Source organism: Balaenoptera physalus (genome assembly GCF_965194825.1).
Source record: "Balaenoptera physalus genome assembly, chromosome: 10".
Classification (NCBI taxonomy): Eukaryota; Metazoa; Chordata; class Mammalia; order Artiodactyla; family Balaenopteridae; genus Balaenoptera; species Balaenoptera physalus.
The window spans coordinates 14,573,330-14,600,685 of NC_138889.1; the positions used below are offsets into that span (position 1 = coordinate 14,573,330).

A 27,356-nucleotide genomic window follows, 5' to 3' on the forward strand; every position below is an offset into this window, starting at 1 on the left:
GTTGGGTCCAAGATAACCACTGCAAACATCTAAAGTGAAGGAGCACAGCTTGGGCAATAACATAACATGTAAAGGCTTAGGGGCTCCAGAGGGCAGCGGCTTCATACTAAACTGAGAGCATGGTGTAACCACCAAAACTAGAGGCCCCAAGGACACGGGGATGGAGAGGGGACTCCAAACTACACGACACAGGAGGTTTTGAAGAAACTGAGGGTGCTTAGCCCAAAGAAGCCTCCGTTGTCTTCAGTTATCTGAAGGCCTGATGGGGGAGCAGAATTATACTTGTTTAGTGGAAGGACAGGGTGTGGGTGGTGAAATTGATACAGGATCCTAGAGGAGTAAGCCTGGAGATGCAGTGGCTTTGCTTATGCAAGTCTTCACTTGTGTTTCCTCTCTCCTCTATGTTGCCATTTAAAAAAAAAAAGAAAAATCTTTCTCAATGCCTTTTTTATATATATATATATAATTATTTATTTCTTTATTCATTGATTTATTTTTGGCTGCATTGGGTCTTCGTTGCTGTGCACAGGCTTTCTCTAGTTGCGGTGAGTGGGGGCTACTCTTCATTGCGGTGTGTGGGCTTCTCACTGCGGTGGCTTCTCTTGTTCCGGAGCGCGGGCTCTAGGCGTGCGGGCTCAGTAGTCGTGGCTTGTGGGCTTTAGAGCGCAGGATCAGTAGTTGTGGCACACGGGCTTAGTTGCTCTGCGGCATGTGAGATCTTCCCGGACCAGGGCTTGAACCCGTGTCCCCTGCATTGGCAGGCGGATTCTTAACCACTGCGCCACCAGGGAAGTCCTGCTTTCTTTTTAAAATTATTTATTTTTTATTGAAGTATAGTTGAAGTGCAATATTATGTTACAGGTGTACAATATAGAGATTCACAATTTTTAAAGTTTATACTCCATTTAGTTATTATAAAATATTGGCTATATTCCCTGTGTTGTACAGTATATCCTTGTAGCTTATTTCATACATTATAGTTTGTACTTCTTAACCCCCTACCCCTATCTTGTCCCTCCCCCCTTCCCTCTCCCCACTAGTAACCGTTACTTTATTCTCTATATCTGTCTCTTTCTTTTCTGTTACATTCACTAGCTTGTTGTATTTTTTAGATTCCACAAGTAAGTGATATCATACAGTATTTGTCTTTCTGTCTGACTTATTTCACTTAGCATAATATCCTTCAAGTCCATCCTTATTGTTGCAAATGGCAAAATTTCATTCTATTATATGGCTGAGTAGTATTCCACTGTATATATATATACCACATCATCTTTATTCATTCATCTGTTGATGAGCACTTAGGTTGCTTCCATACTTGGCAACTGTAAATAATGCTATGAACATTGGGGTGCATGTATCTTTTCAAATTAATTTGTGTTTTTTTCCAGATATATAGCCAGGGGTGGAATTGCTGGATGGTATGGTGGTTCTATTTTTAGGTTTTTGAGAAACCTCCATATTGTTTTCCACAGTGGCTGCACTAACTTACATTCCCACCAACAGTGTACTGTTTTCTCCACATCCTCACCAACATGTTCTTTGTGTTCTTTTTGACGTCAGCCATTCTGACAGGCGTGAGGTGATATCTCATTGTGGTTTTGATTTGCATTTCCCTGATGATTAGCCATGTTGAGCATATTTTCATATGCCTGTTGGCCATCTGCATGTCCTCTTTGGAAAAATGTCTGTTCAGTTCTTCTGCCCAATTTCTAGTCAGTTTGGTTTTTTGACGTTGAGTTGTATGAGCTGTTTATATATTTTGGATATTAATCCCCTCTCGGTCATATCATTTGCAAATATTTTCTCCCATTCTGTAGGTTGTCTTCATTTTGTTTATGGTCTCCTTTTCTGTGCAGAGGCTTTTACGTTTAATTAGGTCCCATTTGTTTACTTCTGCTTTTATTTCCTATGCTTTAGGACAGATCCAAAAAAATATTGCTACAATTTATGTCAAAGAGTGTTCTGCCTATGTTTTCCTCTAGGAGTTTTATGGTTTCCAGTCTTACATTTAGGTCTTTTACCATTTTGAGTTTATTTTCGTATATGGTGTTAGAGAACATGTTGCTATTTCTTGAAGGGGCTCTTGCAGAGGCGAAGCGAACATCTACATTGACTTGACCTTAAAGCCCTCATTATTTCTTGCCTGAATTCCTGCAGCAGCTCCCTAACTTGCATCTGCCAGCTCTCTCACTCCCCATCACGGGCAGAATCACCATTCTAAAACTTGATGCAGTCCTTTTGGGCGGCTTTGCCTTCCTTCCCAGTCTTGTCTCTCTCCACAACCCACTGCCCTCTGTGCTGCAGACCACAAAGTACCCCTTTACATTCATTTACAGACCTAGTCTCCTCTGCTCGGAATACACCGGTCACCCCTTTGTAGATGGTAGCTCTAGTTGTTTCCTTGACAAAGTCCTTCTCGATCCCTTGGCCAAGTAATACTGTCAGCTCCTGCTTTGAGCCTCCTCAACGAACCCTGACAGGCCTCTCACTCCACTCATTTAGGTCTTTCCTCGCCTCTGTACTCCAAGTCCCTCCGGGGCAGATCCTGCCTGGGTTTATCCATCTTTGTATCCTTAGCACCTGTCACAAAACCCAGAATATACGAAGAACTCAGTAAATGGCTGACGGAATTAATGAAGAGACTTCTCTTTCCTAATTCTTTCAGCAGTAGGCACACAGTTTTTGTAGTAAGAATTATTTAGTCCTTTTTAAAAATGTCTTTTTAAAAGACATTTAGTCCTTTTTAAAAAGTGTTAAAACAACACTTTTGGGGCAGCTTCCTGCCTATCCAAGACCCCTGAGAGTACTTCCTTGACCTCTTGAGAGTGGCGGAGACCCTAAGAATGGACACAGAGCACTAAGATGTGACTGGACAGGCCTAAAAAAATGGTTCTTGTTTAGGAGGGTTCCAACCCCTTTGAGAATCTACTGAAAAAACAGACTCCTTTCCTCAGGAAAATGCATTCAGATACACAACTTTCTAACTTGGCTCCTGGACCCCAAGTACCTGCTATTCCCTAGGGCCTCCACATCCACCCTCCGCCCTAAGCCTCCTTCTTAGTCCCACAGCTCCACAGGTAAAGAACCCCCAACCCAGAGGTGCTGGCTTCTAACCAGCACTCAGAGAGTGGGGCCGGCCTGGGCGCTCTGGCTTCCTGGCAAGCCCCACTCGTCCATCCTAGAGTGTTCTCCTGCCCACTCCTGGCCTATGCCTGGGACCTCTATAGAGATGGTAGATGTTCCAAGAAGAAATGGAGAAGTTTCACCAAAGGTGGGGAGCGGGGGAGGGGGGCAGGGAACAAGAGGCCAGTTAAAACAAACCCCAGTCACTAAAAGGGGAACGAGCCTAATTATTCAGCTCCTCTTCTGGGCAGCAGTATCTCCTCCTTATCTAGTTAATACCACCAAACATAAGGAAGAAGTAACGGCCCAAGCGTTTCTTTTATTACCAAAAACAATTGTTATGCACATACTCAGTGCCTTCAATCCCATCCCTGAGGATGACCATGAAAGTCCTTGGGGTTTATAGGAGGAACCATTTAGAGGGAAATGCCTTGGCTGGTTGTGAGGAAAGGGCCCTTGCAGGGATCAGTTACATGTCATCCCTGGGCCTAAGGACCCCTAAAGACAGGAATGGATGTGAGTTGACTATGGATTTTAATCACTCTTCCAGCACGTCTGGGGGTTAGGGTTAAGCCTGACACTAGCCCCCCCTACAAGAACACACACACAACCAGGGTGCCCCCCAAAGAACCCAAACTCCTTAGGATCCCCACAAAATGTGGTCTGGCAAAAAAGGGAAGTCCCTCAGTCTGCCGAATGATGCAAGCCGGGTCCAGAGTGGACCGCACTGCTCTCAGCACCACTCCTAAAGGCATCCATTGGCAAGGGCTGCCCACTAGAGGCACTGCCACCAGCCCGGCTCAAACCCCAGGGTCTGGGGTAGCAATGGTCAGGGTCTGCAGCCTTCACACCATCTGGACTTCTGGCTCCTCAGCTACTCCCTGAAGCTCTTCCATGACGCCCCCGGAGGGGGGCTCAGAGGCTGGGGGTGGCTCTCCCGGGGCTTCGGACAGCACATAGTAGACAATCTCTCGCTCACCTTGGGCGCTGGTCTGATTCACCACGTGGATGACAGGGCTAGAAGTGTCCTGAGAGGCCGAGAGGGCTGTCCCCTCACCACCCCCACCTTCCTCTTCCTCTTCAGCCTCTTCCTGGGGTCCTGGCTCCCCTGGCACTGTTTCTAGAATGATGCCCTGCAGGCTGCTCTCATTCAGTGATGCTCCCAGGCCCGATCCCTCTGGGGGTTGCCGCAGCAGTTGCTGTGTCAGCTCTACACTCTCATAGCGAACCAGCTGCAGACGCATGTAGCCGTCTTCATGCTCCTTGTACCTGGTGAAGGAGGAGCACAGAGGGCAGCAAACAAGGGCAGGGGGAGGCAGAAATGGCCTGGAGATTGGCGAGGTAAGGGACAAGTATGGGGGAAAGAAGCAGCCCTGGGATTCTAAGTGATGGAGGTTAAAGACAAAAAAGGTCTTTATTGGAATATTTAGAAGAAAAGGCAAGAAGGATCATTACTCAAAAAGGAAAGGGAGGGGAGGAAAGGGGAGAGAGAGGAATTATCTGTACTGGACAGTAGTGTTGTCAAAGGATTTATGAAAAGGCCATGGAGCTACAGATTAGGACCCTTGGGCTCACACTCTGGTTCCGGCTGCAGGACTTTTGGCACCATTTACTGTTTTTGGCATCGTGCCTTGGATTCAAAAATCAGAAAAATAATCTTTGCCCCACCACTATTCTCTAGGTTCCTTGAGCCTAAATGGAGATGGTGGACATCAAAGTACCATCAAATTCAAGGTCTGTAAATAGTTGAAAGGTATGAAGAAGAAGTGTGGGAATCTGGGAGGAGCATACCGAAAACGGGGGTGCCCTGAGGGCCACTTGAACTGGTGTTTCTTGCGAAGGTGCACGGTGAGGTTGTTGCCCCTCGTGAAGCATTTGTCACACACGTGGCATCTATACCTTGGCTCTGAGTCTCCCTGTGGGGCGGGGGGGAGGGAGAGTGAAGCTAGCTTCCCCCCGACCCTGGGCTCCCCGACACTTCTGCTGGCCCTTCCCCACCATCAGCCCCACTCACTTCATGCACTTTTCGGTAATGGGACTTGATAGAGCAGAGCGACCGGGCACTGAAGGTGCAGTTCTCGAAATCACACCTGTAGGCTGGCTCCTTGCTATGGGTATCCAGGTGCTTCCGGAGGTCGATCAGATTCTTGCAGCTGCCGAGAGAGGTCAGGAGGGGTCAGAGGGCATGGAGGACCCTGGAACACGAGTTTTCTGATTTCCAGTCCCCGTTTCCCTTTACCTGTAGTCACAATAGTCACATTTAAAGGGCCGGTCCTCGCTGTGGCGAAAGCGCATGTGGTTTCGGAGAGAGGATGGCAGTGGGCAGGTCATGTCGCACAGAGGGCACTTGTAGTGGTTCACTGAGGAGCAGAGACGAGGCTGTGATCCGAGGGCTAGTGGAAGCTTGGAGGGCGGGCCGGGACGAGAGGGGGTGGCCGGCTACTCACCATGGTTACGCATGTGGTCCCGCAGCAGCCGCTCCGTGGCAAATCTCTTGGAACAGTGAGAGCATTGGAAGTGTTGCTCTGTGGTGGGGCGGGCAGAAGAGAGGGTGGGTTGTGAGGGATGGTGGAGAGGCACAGAGAGGAGAGCAAGCTGGGAGAGGGGAACCATCCCAGGCAGAAGGGAACCACCAGAGGAGGAGCAGGGAGCTTAGGGAACTATGGACGGACATAGTATCACAGAAAGAGCATGGGACTTGGAGTCGAGAACCTGAATTAGAATTCCGGCTTGACCACTTACTAGCTGTGTGATCTCAGGTAAGTGATTTAACCTCTCTGAGCCTCAGTTTCCTCATCTGCAAAAAGCGGGGATAAGAGGCCTACCTCATGGGGCTGCTGTTAGGATTCACTGAGATAAGAGCTGTGGCACACAGTAAGCATGGCATAACAACGTCTAATGAGTCTCTATCAGCAGACACTGTGGTAGGTGACTGAGCCCTCAAGGGAGATGTAGCCAACTTGCAGATACCTTCAGGGGTCCCCTCTCCTGGGAATGTGCCCCTGACTCCCACTCCAAGCCTGCACCCATGCCCCTTCTCCGACCACTTACGATCCAATGAGGTCTGGCGACGAATGTGATCTAAGAACTTGGTGTTGTTGGCAAACATGCCCCCGCAGGTGGGGCAGGCCACCACCTTCTCCTGGGTATGGCTACGGAGGTGCTCTCGAAGCTTAAAGCGGTCCTTGAAGGTGCACGTACAGCCTGGGAAGGAAGGTCCAGTCAGGTCCAGCTACAAACCCTCAGAGTAGGCTCTGGTACCCCCAAGTCTCTCCAGCCAGCAGCCAACCTTGCGCTGTAGGACTGGTCCCACCCCTAGCAGCCCTGGCCCCTTAGCAACACCAAGGTTTCTTTAGAGGTCAGAAATTAAAGAGTGGTCCTACCTTTCCAGCCACACAGCACCACGTGGTTGTCCTTGCCGACTGCCTGGTATTCACAGCACAGGCTGTGCGCTTCCACATGCCGATAGAACCACTCGGGATTGTCGAAGGAGCTCTGTGCCAGGAGCAACTTGGGGTAAGGACTGAGGGTGGGTGGAGGGACTCTTACCCCTTGGTGTCCAAAGGGGGCTTCTCGGCTCTCTCCCAAATTAACTTGGTGGGGATAGGAAAGTTTGAGCAAGGGGGCTACCCAGAAACGTAGGAGGGCTACTAGCGGGAACCTCAAGAATACAGGGCCATCCCTGAAAGGGTCAAGGCATCTTGAGATCCCCAACTTCCCTCCACCCCTATGACTGGCTCTGCCTGCTGACCTCACAGTGCTCCCACAGACACAGGAAGTGGTCAGGGATGTCAGGAATGAGGTTGCGGCTCTGGAAGTCCAGGACGCAGGGGCTGAGGTCGGCCTGGCTCTGCAGGGCCTGCAGCCCGCACTGTTTCAGCTTGGTGTGGTAGCAGTGGAAGTAGACATGGCGCACAAGATCAGCCGAACTGTCCAGAGAACAAAAGCCGCACTCCTGCCACAAGCAGGAGAATTCTTCCTCTGCAAAAAGGGGTTTAGAAGGACGAGTCTGATACTTTCCAAAGCTCTCCGTCCACTTAGCAGCAAGTGAGGACGCCGGACTGACCTGGTATGCTAGGAATTAATTCAGCAGATACTAGTATTTAATGACCACTGACTGTGTGCCAGGCACCAGGGATACAAGGACGAGTAAAAAAGAGTCCCAGTCTTTGTCCTCGTACAGCTTTCAGTCAGGGAGGAAAAAACATCCAATAATCACATGTATAAATACTAGACTGCAACCAGGTGGAGGGGAAGTGTGGTCTAGGCAGGGGGACAGTGTGTGCATGTCCCAGTGCCAGTGACTCAGAGACAGCAGGTGTGGCTGGCATTTGCTACAGTGGCTCGGAGTTTCTGCTGTTCCCGAGGAACCTGGGACACCTCCCACCCCTTCCTGTCAAACCGGAAGTCCTTCTTTCCCCCATATCCTGCCCAAGATCGGCCTTCCCTAGGAAGGACTATTCTCTAGAACTATTCAATTCCACTTCCTATCTCTCTAGCATCTGTCTAAGCACCAAATTTCCAATGCTTTATAGGGGTTTACTTGTTTTGAAAAGTAGATACTTTTAAAAATATAATAATCCCCTAATTTCTCCTCTGTATAAATATTACTTGACTTTTGAAGCTATTAGTCATAGTTCGTAGTCACTAGACTCAAAACAGAATTTGAGGTGGGGGAAGGAGAGGTGTCTCTATACCTTCTGTAGAACAGAGTTTTTCAAACTGTGTTGTGACCCATTAGTGGGTAGTGAAATCAGTTTAGGGGATTGCAAATCACACTTTTTTTTAATGAAAGAGAATAAGATAGAACAATTCAGAGAGAATTTAATAAAGGCAAGTATTGTTTTTAGTATTTTTTAAGTTTTGTGTACAGGGTTGTGATATAAGATGTATTCCTAACTGGTGGTCACAGTAAAAAAAAAAAAAAAAAAAAAATTGAAAAACACTACCAGAGAGTGAAAAAAGCAGCTTGCCAACAGCTTGTACAATATGATCCTTTTTAAAAAAATAAAATCATATCTATCTAATTTATGTATACACATGCAGAGAGAGGTCAAAAAGAATGTTCACCAAAGTCAGTAATTGACTTTTGATGGCAGGATGGCAGGTTCATTCCATATATCCTTGTTGAATGAGTTTTCTATAATGAGTCTACAGTGTTTTTATAAACAAACCAAAAAAAGCACAATTAGGAAAATAAACCACCACTCTCGCCGGCTGCCTTCCCCCTTTGCGGCAAGGAAAATCAGATTTTCCACCATCCCTTGAGCTCTTCCCCCCTGCTGCGTCCTGCTTCCTTACCCAGCGGGTCCTCCTCCTCCTCCTCCTCCTCCTCCTCCTCCCCGGAGCCCTGCAGGTGCTGCTGCAGGTGCTGAGTGACGTGCTCGCAGAACTCCTCCATGGCAGAGCACACAAAGGAGCAGGACCCCCACTCACACTGTAGCCCCAGGTTCTCCTTTCGAGGAACTTTCCCAGGGGGCGGCATGGCCTTCACCCTAGAGGGGGAGGAAGAAATCAGCAGCTGCCAGGATTCCACCCAAGTGCTGTTGGGCATAAACACCTGGGCGGGCAGCCAGCCTAGACCCAGGAGACATTTTCCAGTGGCCCGTGACAAACTCCATGCTTTTTCAATAAGGACAGAGTAGCAGTTCCTTAAACCCCTGGAAGCTGTCTGCTGTTCTTGGGAAAGGAGAATACAAACTAACATTACTGAGCATGTGCCAGGCTCTGAGCTAAGAACTTCAACAGACATTTTTTCAAGGAGCTTCAGAGCAACCCGCCAGGAAGGAATTACTCCTACAGGAAGCAGAACAATGCTCAGGTTCAAAAAGAAGGCTTTGGGGAATGACCCAGGGTTCAAATCCAGACGCCTCTGTCCACCACCTACTTAGCTGTGCGACCCTGGCCAAGTAACTTAACCCTTCCACTCCTGAACATCCTCATCTGCAGAATGGAGATAACAAGCCCTTCTGCTTTTAATTTCACACTTACTATACGCCAAGCACCTACCAAGCACTTTATCTGCCTTGTGTCATTTAATTACCAACACCACCCTATGAGGTAAGCACTATTTTTAACTTCATTTGTAGATAAGGGCTTAAGGCTTAGAGAGGTTAACTGGTTTGACCAAGATCACACACCAGTGTGGTCGGGTCAGGTGAGGCTGACTCCAAAGTCCACATTCTTTCCTATGCACACAGATGACCCTAGAAGCTCCTTATTTCTTACTGTATCATAAGTCCCCCGCCAGACTTACAAAGTGCCGTACAAACTCCCTTTGCCTAACCTATCCAGTGCTTTACTCCACCACTGCCCTAACACCCTCTGAACAACAATGCAGATTCCATTTCACGTAAGAGGCGGTTACCTGTCCAGTTTATACTGGGTGTACACAGTGCTAGGCACACTTAGGCATGTAATAAATATTTATTGAAGAAAGCTGAATAAAAAAACTAAAGGTTCTCAACCTTTAATATGCACACAAATGCAGAGGTTTCCAGCCCCTCCCCTAAAGGTTCGGATTCGGGAAGGCTGGGTTAGGCCTAGAAATATGCTCTCTTAACTCAGCACTCCAGTTCTGGTGGGGCTTCCAGGAACAGAGTTTGAGGAGCAATAAAAGAACAGTTTCCCTTGTTAAAACAAAACACAGGGACTTCGCTGGTGGCGCAGTGGTTAAGAATCCGCCTGCCAATGCAGAGGACATGGGTTGGAGCCCTGGTCCGGGAAGATCCCACATGCCACAGAGCAACTAAGCCCCTGCACCACAACTACTGAGCCTGCACTCTAGAGCCTGCGAGCCACAACTACTGAGCCCACGCACTGCAACTACTGAAGCCCGCACGCTCTAGGGCCCATGCTCTGCAACAAGAGAAGCCACCGCAATGAGAAGCCCACGCACCACAAAGAAGAGTGTCCCCTCCCGCTCACTGCAACTAGAGAAAGCCCGTGAGCAGCAACGAAGACCCAACGCAGCCAAAAATAAAAAAAAATAAAACAAAACAAAAAAAAACAGAATGACAGATGATACTGCAAGCAAAATCTCTGGGGGAAGAAAAGACACTAAGAGGCCCTGACTCTGTCCCCTGAGTGTCACCTCTTCCTTGAGGATTCTCACTGATTCCTGCTGTCCCCACTGTGGTACCCTGAGAGGGAGCGGAGGCATTGCTCCCGCTGGCCTTCCTGAAACAGGTGGGAACTCTGAAAAAGAACTTTACTACATACTGACGAAAAAAACCCAGAAAACACAAAATGCATAACATCTTTCATAGCTACAACTGTAAGAACCTACTATATCTAAATGCTTACCAGAGAAACCCCTTTTAAATGCACAGCCTTTGCCTCTTCTCTGAGAAAAAGCCAGCTACCTTTGACACTCTGGGATGTGAGTACTTGGGGTTGCTGAGCTCTTGGTAGACTAATAGTGAAGCCCTATTAGGGGAAAATGTGGACTACTTTCACAATTTTGGGGTAGAAGAAGTAGGGAAAGCCTTCCTAGGTCAGACATAGCAGTCCAAACCTCCTATACTACCCTTCAGGATCAAGTCCACTTAGCAGCGCATGCAAGGCTCTTCTCCAACTGGCCGCAACTTACTTCTCCAGGAGCTGGGTAAGGGAACTAACACATGAGGGCCTACCATGTGTCAGCCCTGTGGTGAGTCCTCTTCCAAACTTCAGTTCATTTGGTGTAAGAGTGCCTTGATTCTAATCCAAAGGTCGTGCCCTTCCCCCCACACCTATGCATTTATTCCCTCTTTCTCTCTGAGTCAGTAATCTTTGTCCCTAAGCATACTACATTCTCCTAAAACGCTCTGCCTGAGAAACCTCTACTCATTTGCTTCAAGCCCAAATGCCCCCTGCTTGGTGACCCCTCTCCCAATTCATCCAGGTACAGCTGACATATCCCCCCTCCTGCCTCCACAGCACTCGGTACACACTTCCATCCAACTACCTGTTACAATGGAACAGAATGTGTGTCCCCTAGACAAGGAGCTTCTCAGGGCAGAGCCCATCTCTTCTTCACTTCTCATTCCCAGCATTAGCCCAGAGCTTTGTACTCCCGGGAAACTCAATAAATGTGGGGATATGACTATATCCCAGGAAGCGCTCCTAAACTACCCCGCCCCTCAAGTCACTCTCGCCTTTCGGTTTGATGGCTAGCGTAGTTGAAACCAGAAAAGCTCAACCCTATTTTTTCTGCTGCCCTTGGTCACTCATGGTTGTTTTGTGTTCCACTCTCATTTACCCAACTGGACAATATTAGCTGCTTCTGAGCAGATACCCTATCACGCCTGTGTCCCTATACTGTGTCCAGCACAATGCTGAGCACAAATATTCTAAACACATACCTGTTGTTAGACTGTGGATAAGGCCCCGGAAGCAGGCTATCTAGATATCTAGAATGACTTGAAATTTAGGCAAAGCTCCCTGAATCCCTCTTTCACCATCCCCCAGCGTTCTTTACTTTCTTTCTCTGTACGCTGCTTCTTTCTACCCTGGGAAGCTGTAGGACAAAGTGACTATTTGGTCACCACTCCTCTTTCTGTAGGCAAGGGATGCAAATGAGGCAACCTGTATACGGAAAGGGTGCTGGACCAGCTGTCAGAAGACCTGGGTTCAAGCTTCCTGTCTCAATGAGTTTGCTCAGCCTAGAATAATATAACACCTATTAACTATCTACTATATGCCAAGCACTGTTTTAAGTATCTTATATGTATAAAAACTCATTAACACAACAACCCTATTGAAGTAGGTACCATTATTACCCACTTCGCAGATGAGGAAATGGCCCAGATAGGTTAAGTAATTTACCTAAGATCAAAGCTAGAAAATGATGGAGACAGAATTCAAAGCCAGGGAGCTTGGCTCCGTTCTCCTCCTACATCAGCCTGTCTTACCTCTTCATGTCTGATTCCTTCCTCCCCACAGACATCATATCCATATACACAATACCCAAAGCATGTTTTATTGAGTAGCTATTTTGTCAGTTTCCTCCAATAAGCTGTGAGCTCCTAGAAAGCCTGGTCTGTGCTGTGTTCAGTTCTAACTGCAGGGCCACCACGTACCTACTACAACCTCTTTTAATGTTTAGGTAAATCTGTTAACTTATTACTTTACTTTTAGACAAATCACATAGCTTCTTTGAACCTGTTTCCTTAAATGTAAAACAGGATACTAATATCACAGCAGTGGATGATGGATTCAACAGATCTGATTAGAAAGTTCCAACATTTACTAGCTATGTGACCTCAGGCAAGTTACTTAAGCCCGGGTTTCCCATGTAGCATGGGAATAATCATGCCTGTCTCATTGAACTGATTTATGGATTAAACCAGATAATGAATATTAAAATGCATAGCATAACACACCGCCAGAACTCAACAAGTGTTGGCTCTTCGTATCCTTGCTTCTAAGGATGAGATGATCTAAGCGCGAATTCTACAAAAAGATCAACAAAAGGAAAGCCCGAAGGATTCCTAACCCTTCCTTTCATCGGGAGTCATAGTAAGAAGCAATCAGCAAATACTTGAGTATAAATTGTAACGCAAAGCACCGAATGAACCCTGACTGGTGTTCAAGAAAGGAGGGACCCAGATCCGGAACCTCCTAAGGACTCACAATGTGGTCGAAGAGATAAGACTCTGACGTGTTAAGACAACGACCAAAACAAAGCGCCGAATGAGGGAAAGCTGGACAGGGAGAAATCCCAGTGGCAGGCGAAGCAGGGAAGACTTGCCCTAAGCGGTGAGGACCGGGCCCCTGGAGCACAGGTAGAATTCGGAGAGAAGGAAGGAGACCGTTCCGGCGGGTAAACCTCTCCCTCTCAGCCCCGCAGGCTTCCCCCAAGGCGTGGCGGCGACCGTGTCTCAGCGGCAGCGAAGCCCCAGACGGGAGGTTCGAGTCGATGTTGGGGGCAAGGCGCTGCAGGCACCAGGCAAACCAGCGTGGCCGAACAGCAAGAGGGAGCCTCGCCTAAGCGACCGGGGAAGAGCCTGGCCTCGGCAGCCAGCCCAAAGCCCAGCCCGACGCTGCCCGGCCAAGCCCGCAACCCGCAGCTTACCGTCGATCAGTCTGCTCCGGGGTCTCTCCTGCTCTCCTCCCACCTCGCACCGTCTCCGGGAGGGCGCTTGAGCGACGGCCAACGACAGCCAATCGCCGCTCTCGGATCCTTCTAACAACCAATCGCCCCTGCGACTGACGGAACCCGTGCGCGACCAAAACACGGAAGGGGCGGGAGTGAGGGGCGGCGGGACGCGCGGAAAGGTACCGCTGCTGGCGCCGCGGATCTCCTGGTGTGGCGCAAGCGGGGATCCCTAGGGCCCGAATTCCCCGAACTGCGCAGGCTCGGCCCACGGCACCCACTGGGCATGCGCAGAGCTCGGGCTGAGCGGCGAGAGGGGTCTCCGTCCTTGTGTTGGTTATCAAGCTAGCTGGCCGCGTGGGCGCTGAGGCAGAGGAACAGGTGGAGGAGGCCGAGGAGGCGGAGGAGGAGGCATGCGAGGCTCCGTGCCCAGCACAGCAAGCCCCGCTCAGCCCAAATGGGGGTCCTTCACCTTCTTAATCTTTCTGTTTCTTAAATATCAGTATTCCTTGTGCCATCTTCTCTTTCCCCTACACCTCACCTCCTGTGTCACCAGTCTCAGTGAATGACTCCTTCAAGTCAGAAACCTGGCGGTCATGGCTGATTCCTCCCTCACACGTCGCATCCAATCCATTGCCAAGTCCTGTAAATGCTACCCCCTTAAATACAGGATCTCTCATGTTCATCCCCCGTTCTTGATGTTCGCCGCCCCCTCTCTAGTCCATTAACAACGTCCATCCCGGATGTCTACACTGACCTAACTGGTTCCACTGCGGACACTCCTACTTCCCTCCAAACCATTCTCGACGGAGCTCTCAAGTGATCTTTACAAAGAGCAAATCTGATCAAACCATCACCCTGCTTTAAACACGCAAAGTCATTCTGTTGTCCTCAGGACAAACCCCCAAACCATACTGAGGCTTTCTAGACTGTTCAGCATCTGGGTCCTGCATACTTCCCTCCACCGTGTCTTGAGTGCTCTTCGAACTCACTCTGCTCTCCAGCCCCCACATTTCTTTCAGTTTCTCCACCACACCTAGCTGCCTTTCCTCCCCTGCCTTGTACTTGCTGTTTCCTCTGCCTGGAATAATCTTCCCTTTCTCACCTTCCCACATATGTTTGATTCCTACTCATTCTTCTGGTCTCAACGAAGATGCTTCTTTTTCCTGGAAGTCTTCCTGGACATCCCTTTCCTGCATTTCCCCATTACAGCTCTATCACTCGGTATTGTATTTGCCTGTTTACGTGTCTGCATTCTGCACTAGACTCAGTTCAGTGAGAGAGGGCAGGGATTGCGTGTGTTTTTCACGTTTATAACCCCATTGTTTAGCCTAGTGGCTGAAACTCAGTAAGGGTCCAAGACATATTTGTTTAAAAATTATGTACGTTAGTAAAGTTCATTGGGATTGATATTTACTGTTATATTTTCTAACCTAAATATAAACCTATATAATTTATATAATCAGAAAACACCTTACATGCTCAATATAAATAAAATGAACTTAAAGATGCCATTAAAAATAGCAAAGCCAGGGACTTCCCTGGTGGCACAGTGGATAAGACTCTGAGCTCCCAATGCAGGGGGGCGGGGTTCCATCCCTGGTCAGGGAGCTAGATCCCACATGCAGGCAGCAACTAAGGAGCCCTGGAGCTGCAACTAATGAGCCTGCCTGTCGCAACCAAGACCCGGCGCAACCACATAAATAAATATTTTTAAAAAATAGCAAAGCCAGAGTAAAATCAGAATTTTGTGCATGATGTTTGTTACTAACAACAAACAGTGAATTAAACTTTGTCCCTATTTTAAAATATAATTCAAGAGTAACAAAAATATGTTTTATCAACTTCATCCATTCAAAAGCACATAGGTATATTAATACTTCATAAAATGCCAACTGTATTTTAATTCAGACTTACACCACTAAAGATGGCTCTTAGCTTTAATTTAGCAATTTCATGAAGAAAAATCCATTCACTGAGCTGTGTAGACTCAAACAATATTTACAGAGCAAAAATTTCAGGATATCTCTGGAATCCACGCATGTTTCCAAAATTTGAAACGGTGTATTGCTGTCTAACATAGGTCACTTCCATCTCAATCTGCTTCTCTTGAAAGCAAGACACAATTTTGGCTGGATAATTCAAGACACATCCTGAGATTTGTTCTTTAAAAGCTGCCAGAAAATCTTAAAGCGTAATTCATACTCATCAAAAACTGTGGATCTCTTCTGAAAGTATAAAGTGAATTAGGTTATGTTTTGCGTTTCTTTTGCATTCATTTTTTTAAATCCCTATTTTTGAAATGTGATCAGGCTCTTTGCCACTACTAAATATGTGATTGCATTGAGTTCTGGGCAGATCACCCTAGAAACTGAGTACATCTTCCAGTCACCATCAGCTCAATCCACAGGTCTAGTAGGAATCTGAATACCTGCCCTCCCATCAACAATAGTTTCTTGTGAAATTTTGAGTTCAGTGTGTTTGGCCGTCTTGTCATATTGGTAAACAAACTGCTGCTCTGTGAACTATTAAGAGTTGTATTTCTTAGATCAGGGGAAGTAGCTTGATAAATCTTTGAGTTTTGAGGACCTAGAATTTAGCATACCAATATATGCAAATTAACCAAACATCCATATTCTGCCACCCTTTCTAAATATTCCATTATTCTGTGACTAGCGCGGACAGGAGCATGGGGAAAATGAACAACTCCAAGCTGCCTAGCCAAAGGCAGGTGCCCTGAAGCCCCTGTGATATAGGTTAGTCAGAATGGCAAGGCTGGAAGTGAGTGTGACCTGGATGATTATCTAGGCCACCCTTCATTTTAGAGATGTGGAAGTTAAGGTTCAGAAAGCAGAAGTAGACTTCTCAAGGTCACTTGCTGTGTCTGTGGTACACCCAGGTTTTCTGTTACTGGTCGAGTGCTCTCTCTGACATCCTGCAGCAGCTTATCTGTTTCAAGTCCTGTGTAAGATCCCAGAGAACAGCAACCAGCGTCTTAGAGTTTGCTAGTATCCATAACTCCCTGAAATTTGCCCACATTTAGGAGTGAAAGACTTTTTGATGATGATGAAACCCTTACAAGACTTCCCCCTCCCAATCCGTCTCTTCTGAGGCAACAGCTCACACTTATTCAGCACCGACTGTATGCCAGCCAAGTTCTAACCCACAACCAAATGATAGTTACTTTTATCGCAGTCCCCACTTTACAGATGAGAAAAGTGAGGTGCTCTAAGTTTACATATCTTGCCCAAGGTCACAAAGATAATTAGTGGAGCTGGGACTCAAATCCAGGCAGTCTGGATCCAGAGGCTGTGCTCTGGACTCTCCTATATTCTAGAAGGAGCAGCCTGTTCAAGGAAGGGGAATGAAGATGCCCGTACTAGCCGATGGACTTTTTTTTTCTGATTGACATTTTTGCTGCAACTTCACCCTTCAAAGACGCTTGTTCTCCCATCCTCTCTCTACATGTCCCTTCCTCCCTGCAGGAACTTCGTAGACCCAATATATGTGTCACCGACCCCACCTCACTATCTGGGCCCTGTCTCTGATCCTCCCACTCCGTCAACACCACAGCCTCGCTGCCCATTCGCCTGTCAAAGGATGACCAGTTGTCCAGTTTATAAACTCCAATTTGACTTTAATAAATTAAATTCCAGGCCATCACACAGCAATGGACATCATCATCTCCCGCTAGACAGAGGTGCAGCTCTGCTCTTGCTCCATCATCACACGCTCTGTAAATAAAGCCCCTAAAGCCATCTCTCGGGGGAAGGCTTCCCATCAGGCTCCTGGCTCCCTCCTTCCAACAGAGCCACTGCTCACAGAGAAGGCATCAAGTACAAAAACGGTAACAAAGGGGGAGGGAGGGATGAGGAGCAGAAGGGGAGGCAGGGAGGTGGGGAGTACCTGCCCCCCATCCCGGGCACCGGCCCGGCTTCCTATGAGCCGTCAATGTCCTCAGAGGCAGACATTGGTGCTGGTCGGAGTGGGGACCTGAGGGAGGTGAGGGAGCCCCATCCGAAAGGGAATTGCCTACCCTCCTGGGATAGGAAAGAAGGGTCACCTGGGAGAGATGCCCTCAACTACCTGTTCACTGAGGGTCCGGGACCACACATATAAATAGAAAAGAGAATAAATAAGGGAGGAAGGATCAGCTGAGGAGCTGCACACCCCGGAACTCCTCTGAGGGGCCAGTGTCGACAGCAGGCCAGCGGGTCTGGGGAGTGCCCACACGTGCCAGGACAGAGCCCCCTCTCGCTCCCAGCCACCCGCTCCCTCTTCTATGTCCTCAGCAACGGGTGTCCACCTCTCACATGCTTCCCGTTGCAAGTACCCTTCCAACTAGCCCCACAGCCCAGGGTGGACAGGGCATCCTGGAACCCAGAGGGCTTCCCTGGCCCAGGCTACTGGGAATCCAGGAAGGGGAATGGAAGGGAATGTGGGGAAGGGGCTGAGAGGACGCCTGCCCTCTCCTAGCTCAGGAGGTGAGCAGGGCCCTCAGAGCTGGGGGCTGGGGTTGCCATTGGCCTTGGGTTTGGATTTGAAGGAAAAGCGCTTGATAAGACGGCGAGAAAAGCTGCCAGCCTTCTTTCGGACGCTGGGTGTGGCCGTCGTGTTGGAGAGGTCATCGTGTGATTGGCTCAGACCAGCTTCCTTCTGACGAGGCCTCCGGCGGAAGATGAGCTTAGTGCCACTGCGCAGGAAGCTCACTGTGAGGGGAGAGGGGAGGCTGAGGCAGAGAGGGGGGCCCCACGGGGTGGGGTGAGGAGGGGAGCCGAGAAAGGACAAGCGTGAAGGGGTCCAAGATGCGGAACAGAACAAACATGCCCTTTAGCCTTCCTGGGGAAAACACGGTGATGCTCATGGGAGTCCGTGTGTGCTCCTGACCACCGCCCCTGAGGTGGAATGTCACGGGGCTGGCTGCTCCGTGAGGACAGATGGACGACTGGGCCTCTTTACTATGGAAAGACAGAGGCGGAGCAGAGGGTGTTCCTAAAAGCCATGAAGGGACAAAGTGGGTTGACGCTGACTTGTTGACCAAATTCCAGGGTGTGAGCAGGAAGCAGTGTGTCTGGAAAACTTCAAAGAGGTAAATTCAGGACGAATATAATGAGAAGGGTGCTTACACGGCAGGCTTCGGACTTAGGACTCTCATTATCCCAAGAAGTGATGCAGGCTTAAATCATAAATAAATACATTCGTGAGTGATAGACTCACTGGCAGAGGGATGTGGACGTCTGGGGGCAAGCCCTTGAACCTGAGAAATTAGAAATACCACAGCTGTGCACAGACTGTGTCACTGCTAGAAGGGTACTCCTAGGGTTGCCTGGGGTAGGAATTGTTATACTCATAGGGGAGAGAGTAAAGAATGAAAGGAAAGGGTGGTGGGCGAGAATAAGGGAAGGAGGATATGCGCTTAGATCCAGGAAGAAAGAAAAAGGGAGGTAAAAGGAAATATTTTTACATCTCTTCTTATCACCCAAGCCTGTTAGATCCAAGCCAAGACTCAAGGCATCAAGTCCCCCCTCTCTACTCAAGCTTGGCTGAAACAGGCTGGGAACTCTGGGATCCCTTAGGGGAGGAAGGAGGAGATTGGCCCGACGCTCCTATGTCCCTTAGCGTCCAGTGGGACCCAGGTGATGATACTGGGTGTAAAAGAAGAGGGGGGGCTGCCAATATCTCCCCACCTTTGTGATCCTTGAGGCTGCGGGTTTCCAGCGCACCAGTAGACCCTGTTTCCGACTCAACATCATCCACAGAGGGCCTCTCAGAAATGTCCGAACGTGTTGTCTCATCTGCTTCCTGGACACTCGTGGGACTGGAGAGGGCATCTAGGGGTCCTGGGGACATGGCTGGTGGGTCTGAGGGAGGTGAAGAGGGACCTCCACTGGGCCCTGCATCATCCTGCATCGAGGCTTCCAGGGATGCCGCATAGCCCAGGGATAGTGCCAACTCGTCCTGAGCAATGGGCACCTGGCAGGAGGGACAAGTTTTAATGGGCAGGAGTGACCAATGAGGGCTCTCTCCCTAGCCCAGCTCCTCTCCCCAGAGCCCCGTTACCTTGGAAACACCGGAGATGATGAGTGTGCTACGCTTGGTGGGTGTCTTCTTGGCTGCCCGCCCGCTGGGCTCAGTCAGCTGGCGAATGGCTGTCTCTGCTACAGGGTCCAAGCCGTTGGAAAGGTGGCTCTCCCCTGCTGGATGACGGATACAGGGGATGGCTAGCCTGACTCCTCCCCAGCTCCTTCTTGGACCTGAACTCCTGTGCCCCACCCCAAATGGTTTTTGACTCTGGGGCCCAGGTGCCAACCCCCACTCACACTTCCCGATTCCCTACTCACGGCTGCTGCTGTGGGAGGCACTGCTGGGGCCACTGCTCTCGCTCAGCACAGTTGTTGTCTTCTCGGTCACCTCCACCTTGGACGGGGAGCGGGAGGGGGAGTCTGGTGGGTGGGGGAGGGTCAGTGAGCTGGGAGGTGCTTTAGAGTGGCCCCCACCCCCTACTGTCTTTATTGAGATGCAGACTTTGGTTGACTCAGAGGGTAGGGATGACTAAGGGATGATTAATCACAGGGGTGACTAAGAAGATGCCATGGGGACAAAAAGACACCACAGGAACCAATGGGAGCGTGGGAAAGTGCCATGGGGCCCACCGAGGGCGTGGAGAGATGCCATGAAAATATTGAGTGTGCAGAGATGGCAAAGGGGTCCAGTGGAGGTAGGGGGAATTCCATGGGAGAAATGTCATGGAGGGCCCCTGGGAGTGGGAGAGTTGCCAGGGAGGACACTGGGTTTGTTGCAGGGTCCCACAGGGTGCTGGAGGTTGAAGGGCGAGGGAGGGGCAATTGGGCAGCTGGGGCTGGGAAAAGGGAAGGGGAGAGACGTGTGAAAAGACAGAGGGCAACTTGGGGAGGTGGAAGTGTGAGAATACCGTAGGAGGGGCTGGTAGATCCAGGATTGAAGAGGGAGAGGACTAGTTAGGGAAATGGAGGGATGCAACGGAAAGTTTGAGAGAGTCGAAGACAATGAGGAAGATGTGGTCAGAAAACAGGGAGAGTTGGAATTAGGGCTTTCCTTGCCCTTTCCCTGTCCAGCCACGGATCTGCAGTCTGGGGCCCCTGGCTAGAGCTGGGCTCCCAGGCTCCTCCTCTTTACCTAATTTGCCATCTACCCGGGGCCGGGACTGGACGGTGGTGACTGTGGTGACAATGGTGCCATCGGGCATGATGGTCCGGTCAAGCTCAATCTTCTTGGTAGGTGTGATGCTGGGGCGTGGAGTGGAGGGGGTGGGAGTGCCCAGGTTCCGGGGGGAGCCCTCCTCATACTGAAGCTGCCGAGGGGTGGAAGAGGAAAGAGGCAGGGCCTCAGAGACTGGTCTTCCCCCGTGTCCTCCCACCTCCCCCCAGGGGGCAGCTTCTCACCTCTACTGCCATGGTGGCTGCCTGCCCCAGGGCTTTCCCTGGCCCAGGGGTGAGTGGGCACACCTGTCTTCGGGACAGTGGTCTGGAAGGGGAGGCCACAGACACTGTGGCCTGGCCCAAGAATTCAGCTGGGGAAAGGGGTGGCACTGTGAGCTGGGGCCATAACCAGGCCCCGCTCAGCACCCACCCAGAGGTGCTCCTTCCTGCCCCATACTCACTGTCTCCACAGCTGCTACTCCTCAGCACTTTGAGGATCAGCTCCCGGCTCTGGGGCCCCAGATCCCTGTGGCCAAGAAGAGGTGGGGCAGGGAGGGGGAAGATTAGCAAACTGAATCCACCCTTGAGTTGATCACAGGCCAAAGGCAGAGAGAGATGGAGGTAAATAAGATAGAATAAGTGCTGCAATCATCCTCCAAATATGGTCTCTTCCCAAGAGAATGGGACGGGGCTGAGCAGGGACCATACTACTCAGCTGGGCATTCAAATCCTCCATGCTCCTGCCCCATCCTGCCTTCGCAGTCTCCCTCTATGGCAAATCACTCTCTTTTTCCTTTACTCAAGCTGTTCCCTCTGCCATGAACACTTTTCTCTAACACTCCGTTAAAATCCTACTCTTGCTCGAAGGTGTGATTTAAATGCCACCTCCTCCATGAAGCCTACTCTGATCCTCAACCTGTGGGAATTAAGCTCCCCCATCTAAGCACTTCCACGGCACTTTGTGTAAACCTGGACTGGAGCACTTATACCATCTTCTTTACGTACACCTGTCTCTGCTTCTAGCCTGTGATCAACTCAGGGCGGGGGTGTATCTTGGTTATATCTGGACTAGGCCAGGGCCTGGCAGACAGTAGAGGCTCACACCAACGTTTACTGAAAACAGAGCTGATTCATGCCAGGGCTCTGCTGGAAGGCTCTGATCCCCAGTCCAGCCGTGGGAGCAAGGGTCGGGGCTGGGGAGTCACTCCTTACAGCGTCAGGTCCTCGCTCCACTCCACCTCAGGCCCAGCCCTCATGGGCTTGGTCCACTTCTGTTGCATGGGGTTGTCGAGCTCAGCGACACAGCACACTTCCCCAGTGCCTGTGGGGAACCGGAAATTTGAAAATGCTCAGTTCCAAGCTGAGAGGCCACTGAGGAGCAGAGAGGCCACGCCCTTGGCGGGGGCGCCAGGAGCACCTGCAACCATAGCCTCGGCAGTCCCCCAGAAGCTTCTGGCTCTCACCTTCCAGCTCACGTCCCAGGTGAGATGCTCGAAGCTGCCTTAGGAATAACCGGGTAGGTCTGGGGATGGCTGGCTGGGCTTGGGGCACCACAGGTGGCTTCTCACTGGGTACCTAAGAGCAGAAGGAGGTAAAAAGACCAAGAATCCCGACACAGTACCCTGGGGACAGTATGCACGCAAACTCTTTGCTTTGAGCACCTACTCACCAGGCCGCCAGGGGCAGAGCAAGCCCTGAGGTTGACCATCATAGCTGGCTGGGTGCTGACTATGGAATCCTCGATCAGCTCCTCAATAGTGGAGAGCTCTACTTGCTCCTCACCTCTCTGCGGGGAGGAGAACAAGGAGGTGAGGCCCCCAGCTCCGCCTCCCCCTGCCTGCTCTGTCGCTTCTCTCCCAGCCCTGCCCCCTTACCTCCCTGTTCTGCAGCTTGGGAAGCACTGTCAGCCTGAGATCTGGGCGATCAGTGAAGGCCCAGGATACAAGCAGGCCCTCGCCAGGGATTTCCTCCAGGTTGACTTCCAACTGGGGACAAGGGACAAAGGGACTGGGTTGACTTGCCCCACTCCTCCAACTACTCCCAACCCCCCCCAGGACCCTCCCTTCCCAAATTCTGTCTTAGAGAGGAACCAAACTGAAAAGGCTGAGGCAATTGAACCGCCCGCCCCCTGCCCAACTCAGTTTCCCACATCCTCCTCCACCTGTGTTGGTGGCAGTGTCAGAGTGACGTGGTAGGTCTCCATGGAGACGGCAGCGGGGGACTGCTGGGTCACAGAGACTGGAAACATCACCTCCTCAGCAGAGAGCTGGCAATGCAGCACCTGAGACAGGCGAGGCACGGAGGCAAGGAGGGTCAGGCACGGAGGAAGGGTGCTCAACTTGGCCCTGCCCTGTCCTGCCCGACAACGGGTCAGCAGACCCCTCTCCACTTCGGTTTTCCTTGGGAATCACCTTTTGGGGGTCATAAGCCCATAAAAGAATGATAAAAGCCAAAGACTCCTCTCTCCAGAAAAATGCAAATATGCACACATGTACTACAGTTTGCATGTAACTTTAGTGGGATTTTCAGACCTCCTGAAGCCAATCCTGGGATTCCCTAAGGCATTCAAAGACTTCAGGTTAAGAACGCTCAGACTAAAGGGAAGTCAGGATCAGCCCCCACTCCAGCCCTAAAGAAGGCAGTGCCCATCAGACCCTTACCATGGTGCGCTCTGATTGGTCTGTGCAGGTCACATGACTGATGCTGGCTTTGGGTGGGAGTTGGGGCACCTCCTCAAAGGCGATTTGGATGGAGCTCTGAGGGAGTAATGTGGGCATAGGATCAGGTCTCTGGAGCTGCCCCCCACAGGCTGGCCTACTCAGTTGCTGGCTAGGCCCTGGCACTGCGGAGGCCTCAACTGCAGGCTGGCTTCTGGCCCCTCCTTGGCTCAGGGCTTTAGGACAGGAAGTATTCCCCTTGAACCCCGCCTCTCCAGGGGCCTGCAGCTGCTAGGGAGACCTGGGAAGCTAGACCACCTCAGAGACCACATCATCTTGAGCTGAAGACCCTAGATTTCTCCTGGAATGCCAGGAGCCTCCCTCTTCTCCCCCAGCTTCCTCTTCATCCCCACCCTACCCCCGAAGGAAGGTGTGCATAGAAAAAAAATAATAAAGGTGTTGGTGCCACCTGTATATCGTAGCTGGGCAGAGAGAGACACAGCTAAGCTAAGGATGAAAGCAGTAGGGCCCCTTATTCAAGACAAGAGCTAAACCTTCTTCCAGATAAATAGGATGTAGAGGCATAAGAGTATGACTCTATCCATATTCTTGGAGATGAAGACTAGCTCAGCATGGCCTTGGGGAACTTTACCAGAGGAACTGGGAAGAAAAGCAAGCTCAGAGGGCTCAAGGGCCAGAGACTTGGCTAATTCCTCAAGGCAGACAGCAGGGTGGCTTTAGGGAGCAGAAAGCTGCTTAGCTTAGGTGTTGTAAGAGCTTCCTAATTCTTCCACAGCAGTGGAAGCAAACTGCTGCAGCCCCATCCAGAGAGCAGGATGGGAAGAATTGAGGAGGGGGCACAGACTGAGCTGGCAGCTCCTCCTTGGGTCTTGGGATGGGAGGAAACAAATCCACAGGGCTCATTTGCCCGGCAAACCAGGGAAAGCCAACTTCTCTGCTACTGTAGCAGGCTTGTTCAGAAGCCAGGCCAAGGGAGATGGATGCTGGGAACGCCAGTCTCCCCACCCCCTGCAAGGGAGGCTAATGTCCAGCTGAGTCAGCTGTCCCGGGGAGTCAGTCCTGACCCAGGGACAAGGTACAGGGAGAGCTGGGTGGAGGGCTGAGTTCACGGCGTAGACTGACAGATGCCATCTGGCTTTCAGGTCAGCTGGGCAGAGGAAGCAGAGCAATTTCTTGCATGGCCACTTCTGTTTCCAGGCATCTGGGGAGCTAGTGGATTAAAACCCTCAGACTAGTGGTGGCTGGAAATGGAGAACCCTCTGAGCCAGGGGCTAATAGACTGTGAGGACCAAGATGAGTGTGGACCCCAAGAGAGGGAGGTCTCCACCTCCCACCCCACCTCAGTCTTATGACCACGCTTCCTGCCCCACTTCCTGGGAGGCCAGCTGCCCATGGTGCAATGGGAGGAAGTAGGCTGGGCTAGTCTGTGACTGACCCTCAAGGGGCAGCTCTAGGCTCATCTACTGGGCGGGGCATGGATTGTCAATCTCCTTTCCACCTGAATACCTTTCCCTCAACACAGACACTGCAGGGAGCATGGAGAAGGACGTGTTAGACTGCAGCAGTGAAATTACTGAGGGATGGGGTGGGGGGGAATTCAGGCTCCCCGGAGACCTGCCTGATCACACCAGGGATCTGGGGCATGAAGTGCTGACTGGGTGTGGTGGCATGAGGACCAGGCAAATTCCTTCCACAGGTGCACAAGTCTCCCTTCTACCCCCTGCAGTGCCCCCCCCCCCACCCACACCACACACACAACCAGCACCCAGGCTGGGCGGAAGTGCCCTGGGGCACAGGGATTAGCGTTGCTATGAGAACAGCAAGTTGTGCACTGGTCTGGAGCCAGAGAGTACCTAGACCGCAAGAATAGAGGATTTGGGACACAGCCGCATTTCTACAACCTCCAGCCTCACTTGCACCCGTTTCTCTGATCCCAGAGGAAAAGAAAAGCCATAGGGTTCCCCAGTTGCTCCCCACCCCCATACGTGCCTCCTGGCCTGAGCAGTCCCTCCTCTAGAAGAAAAGGCTGAGTGACGGGACCACCTAGGTCCTCCTGTCCAACTCACCCCATCCCTGCAGGCCTGCTCGTTCAACGCTCGCACCCAAGCCCGCTGCCAGTTCTCCCGGAAAGACTTGAAGGCGAAGAGCGACGCCAGGAGGCCCCGGACGCCTGGCTCCTCAGGGGCGCCAGCCCGAGTCGCCCGCAGCCTCAGAAGCGAGCGCCACGCGCCCAGCTCCCGCAGGGAGCCGGCGGGCTCGGCGGCTAAGGCGGGTCCCAGGCCCCGGCCCCCGCGTGCCCGCGCCAGCCACAAGCCCCGGGCATACTGCAGCAGCCAGCCCAACACCGTAAGCAGCGAGGCGGCGAAGAGGACCAGCAGGGCCGCCCAGCCCACGTCCCGCTGCCCCCAGTCTGGATCCATGCTCCGCGCGGGCTCAGGTCCCGGTTCCGGCTCGGGCTCAGCCGCTGCCCCGGGGGAGCATGGCCCGGGCGGGCCGCGGGCCGGGGGCGGGCTCCCCCGGGGCTCGGCGCGCGGGATCGGGGGCTCTCCGGGGCTGGGTGCCCAGGACTAGTGGGTGCCACAGATCGAGGAGAGGAGGTTCCTGGGGGGTCGCGACGCCGGGGTCCCTCTCTCCGGAGTCCGGGGCCCTCCTCGGTTGGTCCGGCAGTCCAACCCGGGTTAGTCGCCGGCCAGCGCCCGACTCCTCCCACGGCGGGGGCCCCGCCGGACCCGGGCGGGGACTCGTCTGCAGAGACGCTGGGGCTCGCAGGCCGGCACCGGCTCCGGGAGGGCTGCGTGCGCAGAGCTGACACTGACAACACCGCCGGGCCCCCCGCCCCCATCCGGCCTTAAAGGAGCCGCACCCGCGGCGGGCGGGGCTTAGTGAGCCCGGCGTTCCAGCGCTAGAAGAGGGTGGGAGGAGGAGCGGAGAACGGAGGAGGTTCTAGGGTTGGAAATAGGCGGGATCTTTAACTACCCCGCCCCATCCTGGAATCGGGGGTACTCCTGCTCCCCCGAGCTCAAGGCGAGAATAAGCAAGAGTAATTTCACTCACCTGAGATGACGCCTCTGCTTTCCCCTACGTTCCTTAGCTTTCCATAGTTTGGACGCCTGTGGGGTTAAAAAGGAGGTGACCCCTGTGAATAGCATCAACCCCTTATCCCAACACTCCAGGCTCAGCAGCTTCTTGGTTCCTATGTCCTGGCGGAAGCTAGGCCCTGGGTATGTAGCTGCAGAGCATCCCTCCTAGATAGAAGTGCCTGGCAGAGGTCCAGCTGATACCGATCCGAGAGGAACCAGAACCTGAACCTGGTAGAGGTTGAGGATAGAACATGGAACATTGAACCCCCTCCTCCACCCCCATCCTCTTTCCTCTGGAGCCAGGACCAAGGGACACCCTATTAACCTCCTTGCTCGTGTGGGTTTATTCTGGAGATATTTCCAAAGCCTGGGGCTGCTTCTGTTTTTAAAAATAATTTATTTCCATAGTAACAGCTCCTGCCTATAGAGCACGTGTAGAGTGGGTGGCAACGAGGAGGGAGCTGGCAATGCAGCACTGGACTATCAGTAGATTCAGCCAGAAGACCCTGCCATCCAAATATGTGATATCCCAGCAAGCACCCAAAAAATTATGTTATAGGTACACTCTGGCCTCAGGATCCATCCCTTTTCCTAGATTTAAGAGAATGGATTTCGTCCCTATAGGACAGAGGCTTGTCACTGCTTTCTGGAGGCAGGGGAAGGAAAATCCTACAAAAGGATTCAAAGGAATCCCCATTCCCCAAGAGGCCCTTTTTCCCCACATACATATGGCAGGCCTTCCTTAGAGAGGTAAACAGAGAGGCGTTAAATATCTCTCTCCCAAATCCAGTCGTTAGTCTGAGCAGTGAGCAGATGGGAGTAAACAATGTCTTCTAAAGTGCGCGGTTGCAGAGCTAAGCAGAACCTGTCAGGTCAGCGACAGGGTGCCTGAGCCACAGGAGGTGGTAGGAAAGCCTGGGGCATCCCCAGATTTCACTCTAAGGAATGGGGTAGGGTGATGGGGTAACCTTGCTGTGACCTTGCCCATGCATTATCACTGGACCTCCAAAACCATAGAAGATTCCTAGAGTGTGGATTTTTAATCTTGAGGGGAGAAGAAATGAAGGGAGGAGGGAACTCAGGGACACAGAAGGAAGCTGTCAGTGGACAGAGCAGCTAGGGCTGGGGGAGCAGGTTATGCGGAAAGTTGTCCAGGTACCGTTTCACTATGAAGGCCCTCTTCCCCCAAGAACCCTTTTCAGGGTTCTTCAGAGTT

General features: G+C 51.4%; 2 protein-coding genes across 8 annotated transcripts; both read right to left on the minus strand.

Annotated features, from left to right (window-relative positions):
* Window positions 1–3,425: 3,425 nt before the first annotated feature.
* Window positions 3,426–13,618, minus strand: HINFP (histone H4 transcription factor). Of its 3 annotated transcripts, XM_082411094.1 has the most exons (11): window positions 13,184–13,303; window positions 12,860–13,044; window positions 8,428–8,621; window positions 6,878–7,107; window positions 6,510–6,621; window positions 6,178–6,330; window positions 5,574–5,651; window positions 5,366–5,486; window positions 5,141–5,279; window positions 4,918–5,042; window positions 3,426–4,395 (listed from the first exon to the last, which is right to left on the minus strand). In XM_082411094.1, exons 3-11 carry the CDS (start codon window positions 8,609–8,611, stop codon window positions 3,972–3,974), a joined length of 1,566 nt encoding a protein of 521 aa, XP_082267220.1. In that variant the 5' UTR covers window positions 8,612–8,621; window positions 12,860–13,044; window positions 13,184–13,303; the 3' UTR covers window positions 3,426–3,971. The 3 variants fall into 3 exon arrangements, with proteins under 3 accessions (XP_082267220.1, XP_082267222.1, XP_082267221.1); XM_082411096.1 differs by lacking the exon at window positions 12,860–13,044 and having other exon boundaries at window positions 13,184–13,618; XM_082411095.1 differs by lacking the exon at window positions 13,184–13,303 and having other exon boundaries at window positions 12,860–13,177.
* A 3,202-nt stretch (window positions 13,619–16,820) lies between these two features.
* Window positions 16,821–25,917, minus strand: C2CD2L (C2CD2 like). Of its 5 annotated transcripts, none has more exons than XM_082411076.1 (14): window positions 25,127–25,914; window positions 23,043–23,138; window positions 22,544–22,663; window positions 22,257–22,367; window positions 22,052–22,168; window positions 21,846–21,957; window positions 21,595–21,703; window positions 20,844–20,908; window positions 20,626–20,771; window positions 20,360–20,534; window positions 19,546–19,647; window positions 19,265–19,398; window positions 18,892–19,177; window positions 16,821–17,913 (listed from the first exon to the last, which is right to left on the minus strand). In XM_082411076.1, the coding sequence occupies exons 1-14, from the start codon at window positions 25,478–25,480 to the stop codon at window positions 17,702–17,704; spliced, it is 2,139 nt and encodes a 712-aa protein (XP_082267202.1). In that variant the 5' UTR covers window positions 25,481–25,914; the 3' UTR covers window positions 16,821–17,701. The 5 variants fall into 5 exon arrangements, with proteins under 5 accessions (XP_082267202.1, XP_082267201.1, XP_082267204.1 ...); XM_082411075.1 differs by having other exon boundaries at window positions 19,265–19,401; XM_082411078.1 differs by having other exon boundaries at window positions 20,626–20,753; window positions 25,127–25,913.
* Between the last annotated feature and the right edge of the window lie 1,439 nt (window positions 25,918–27,356).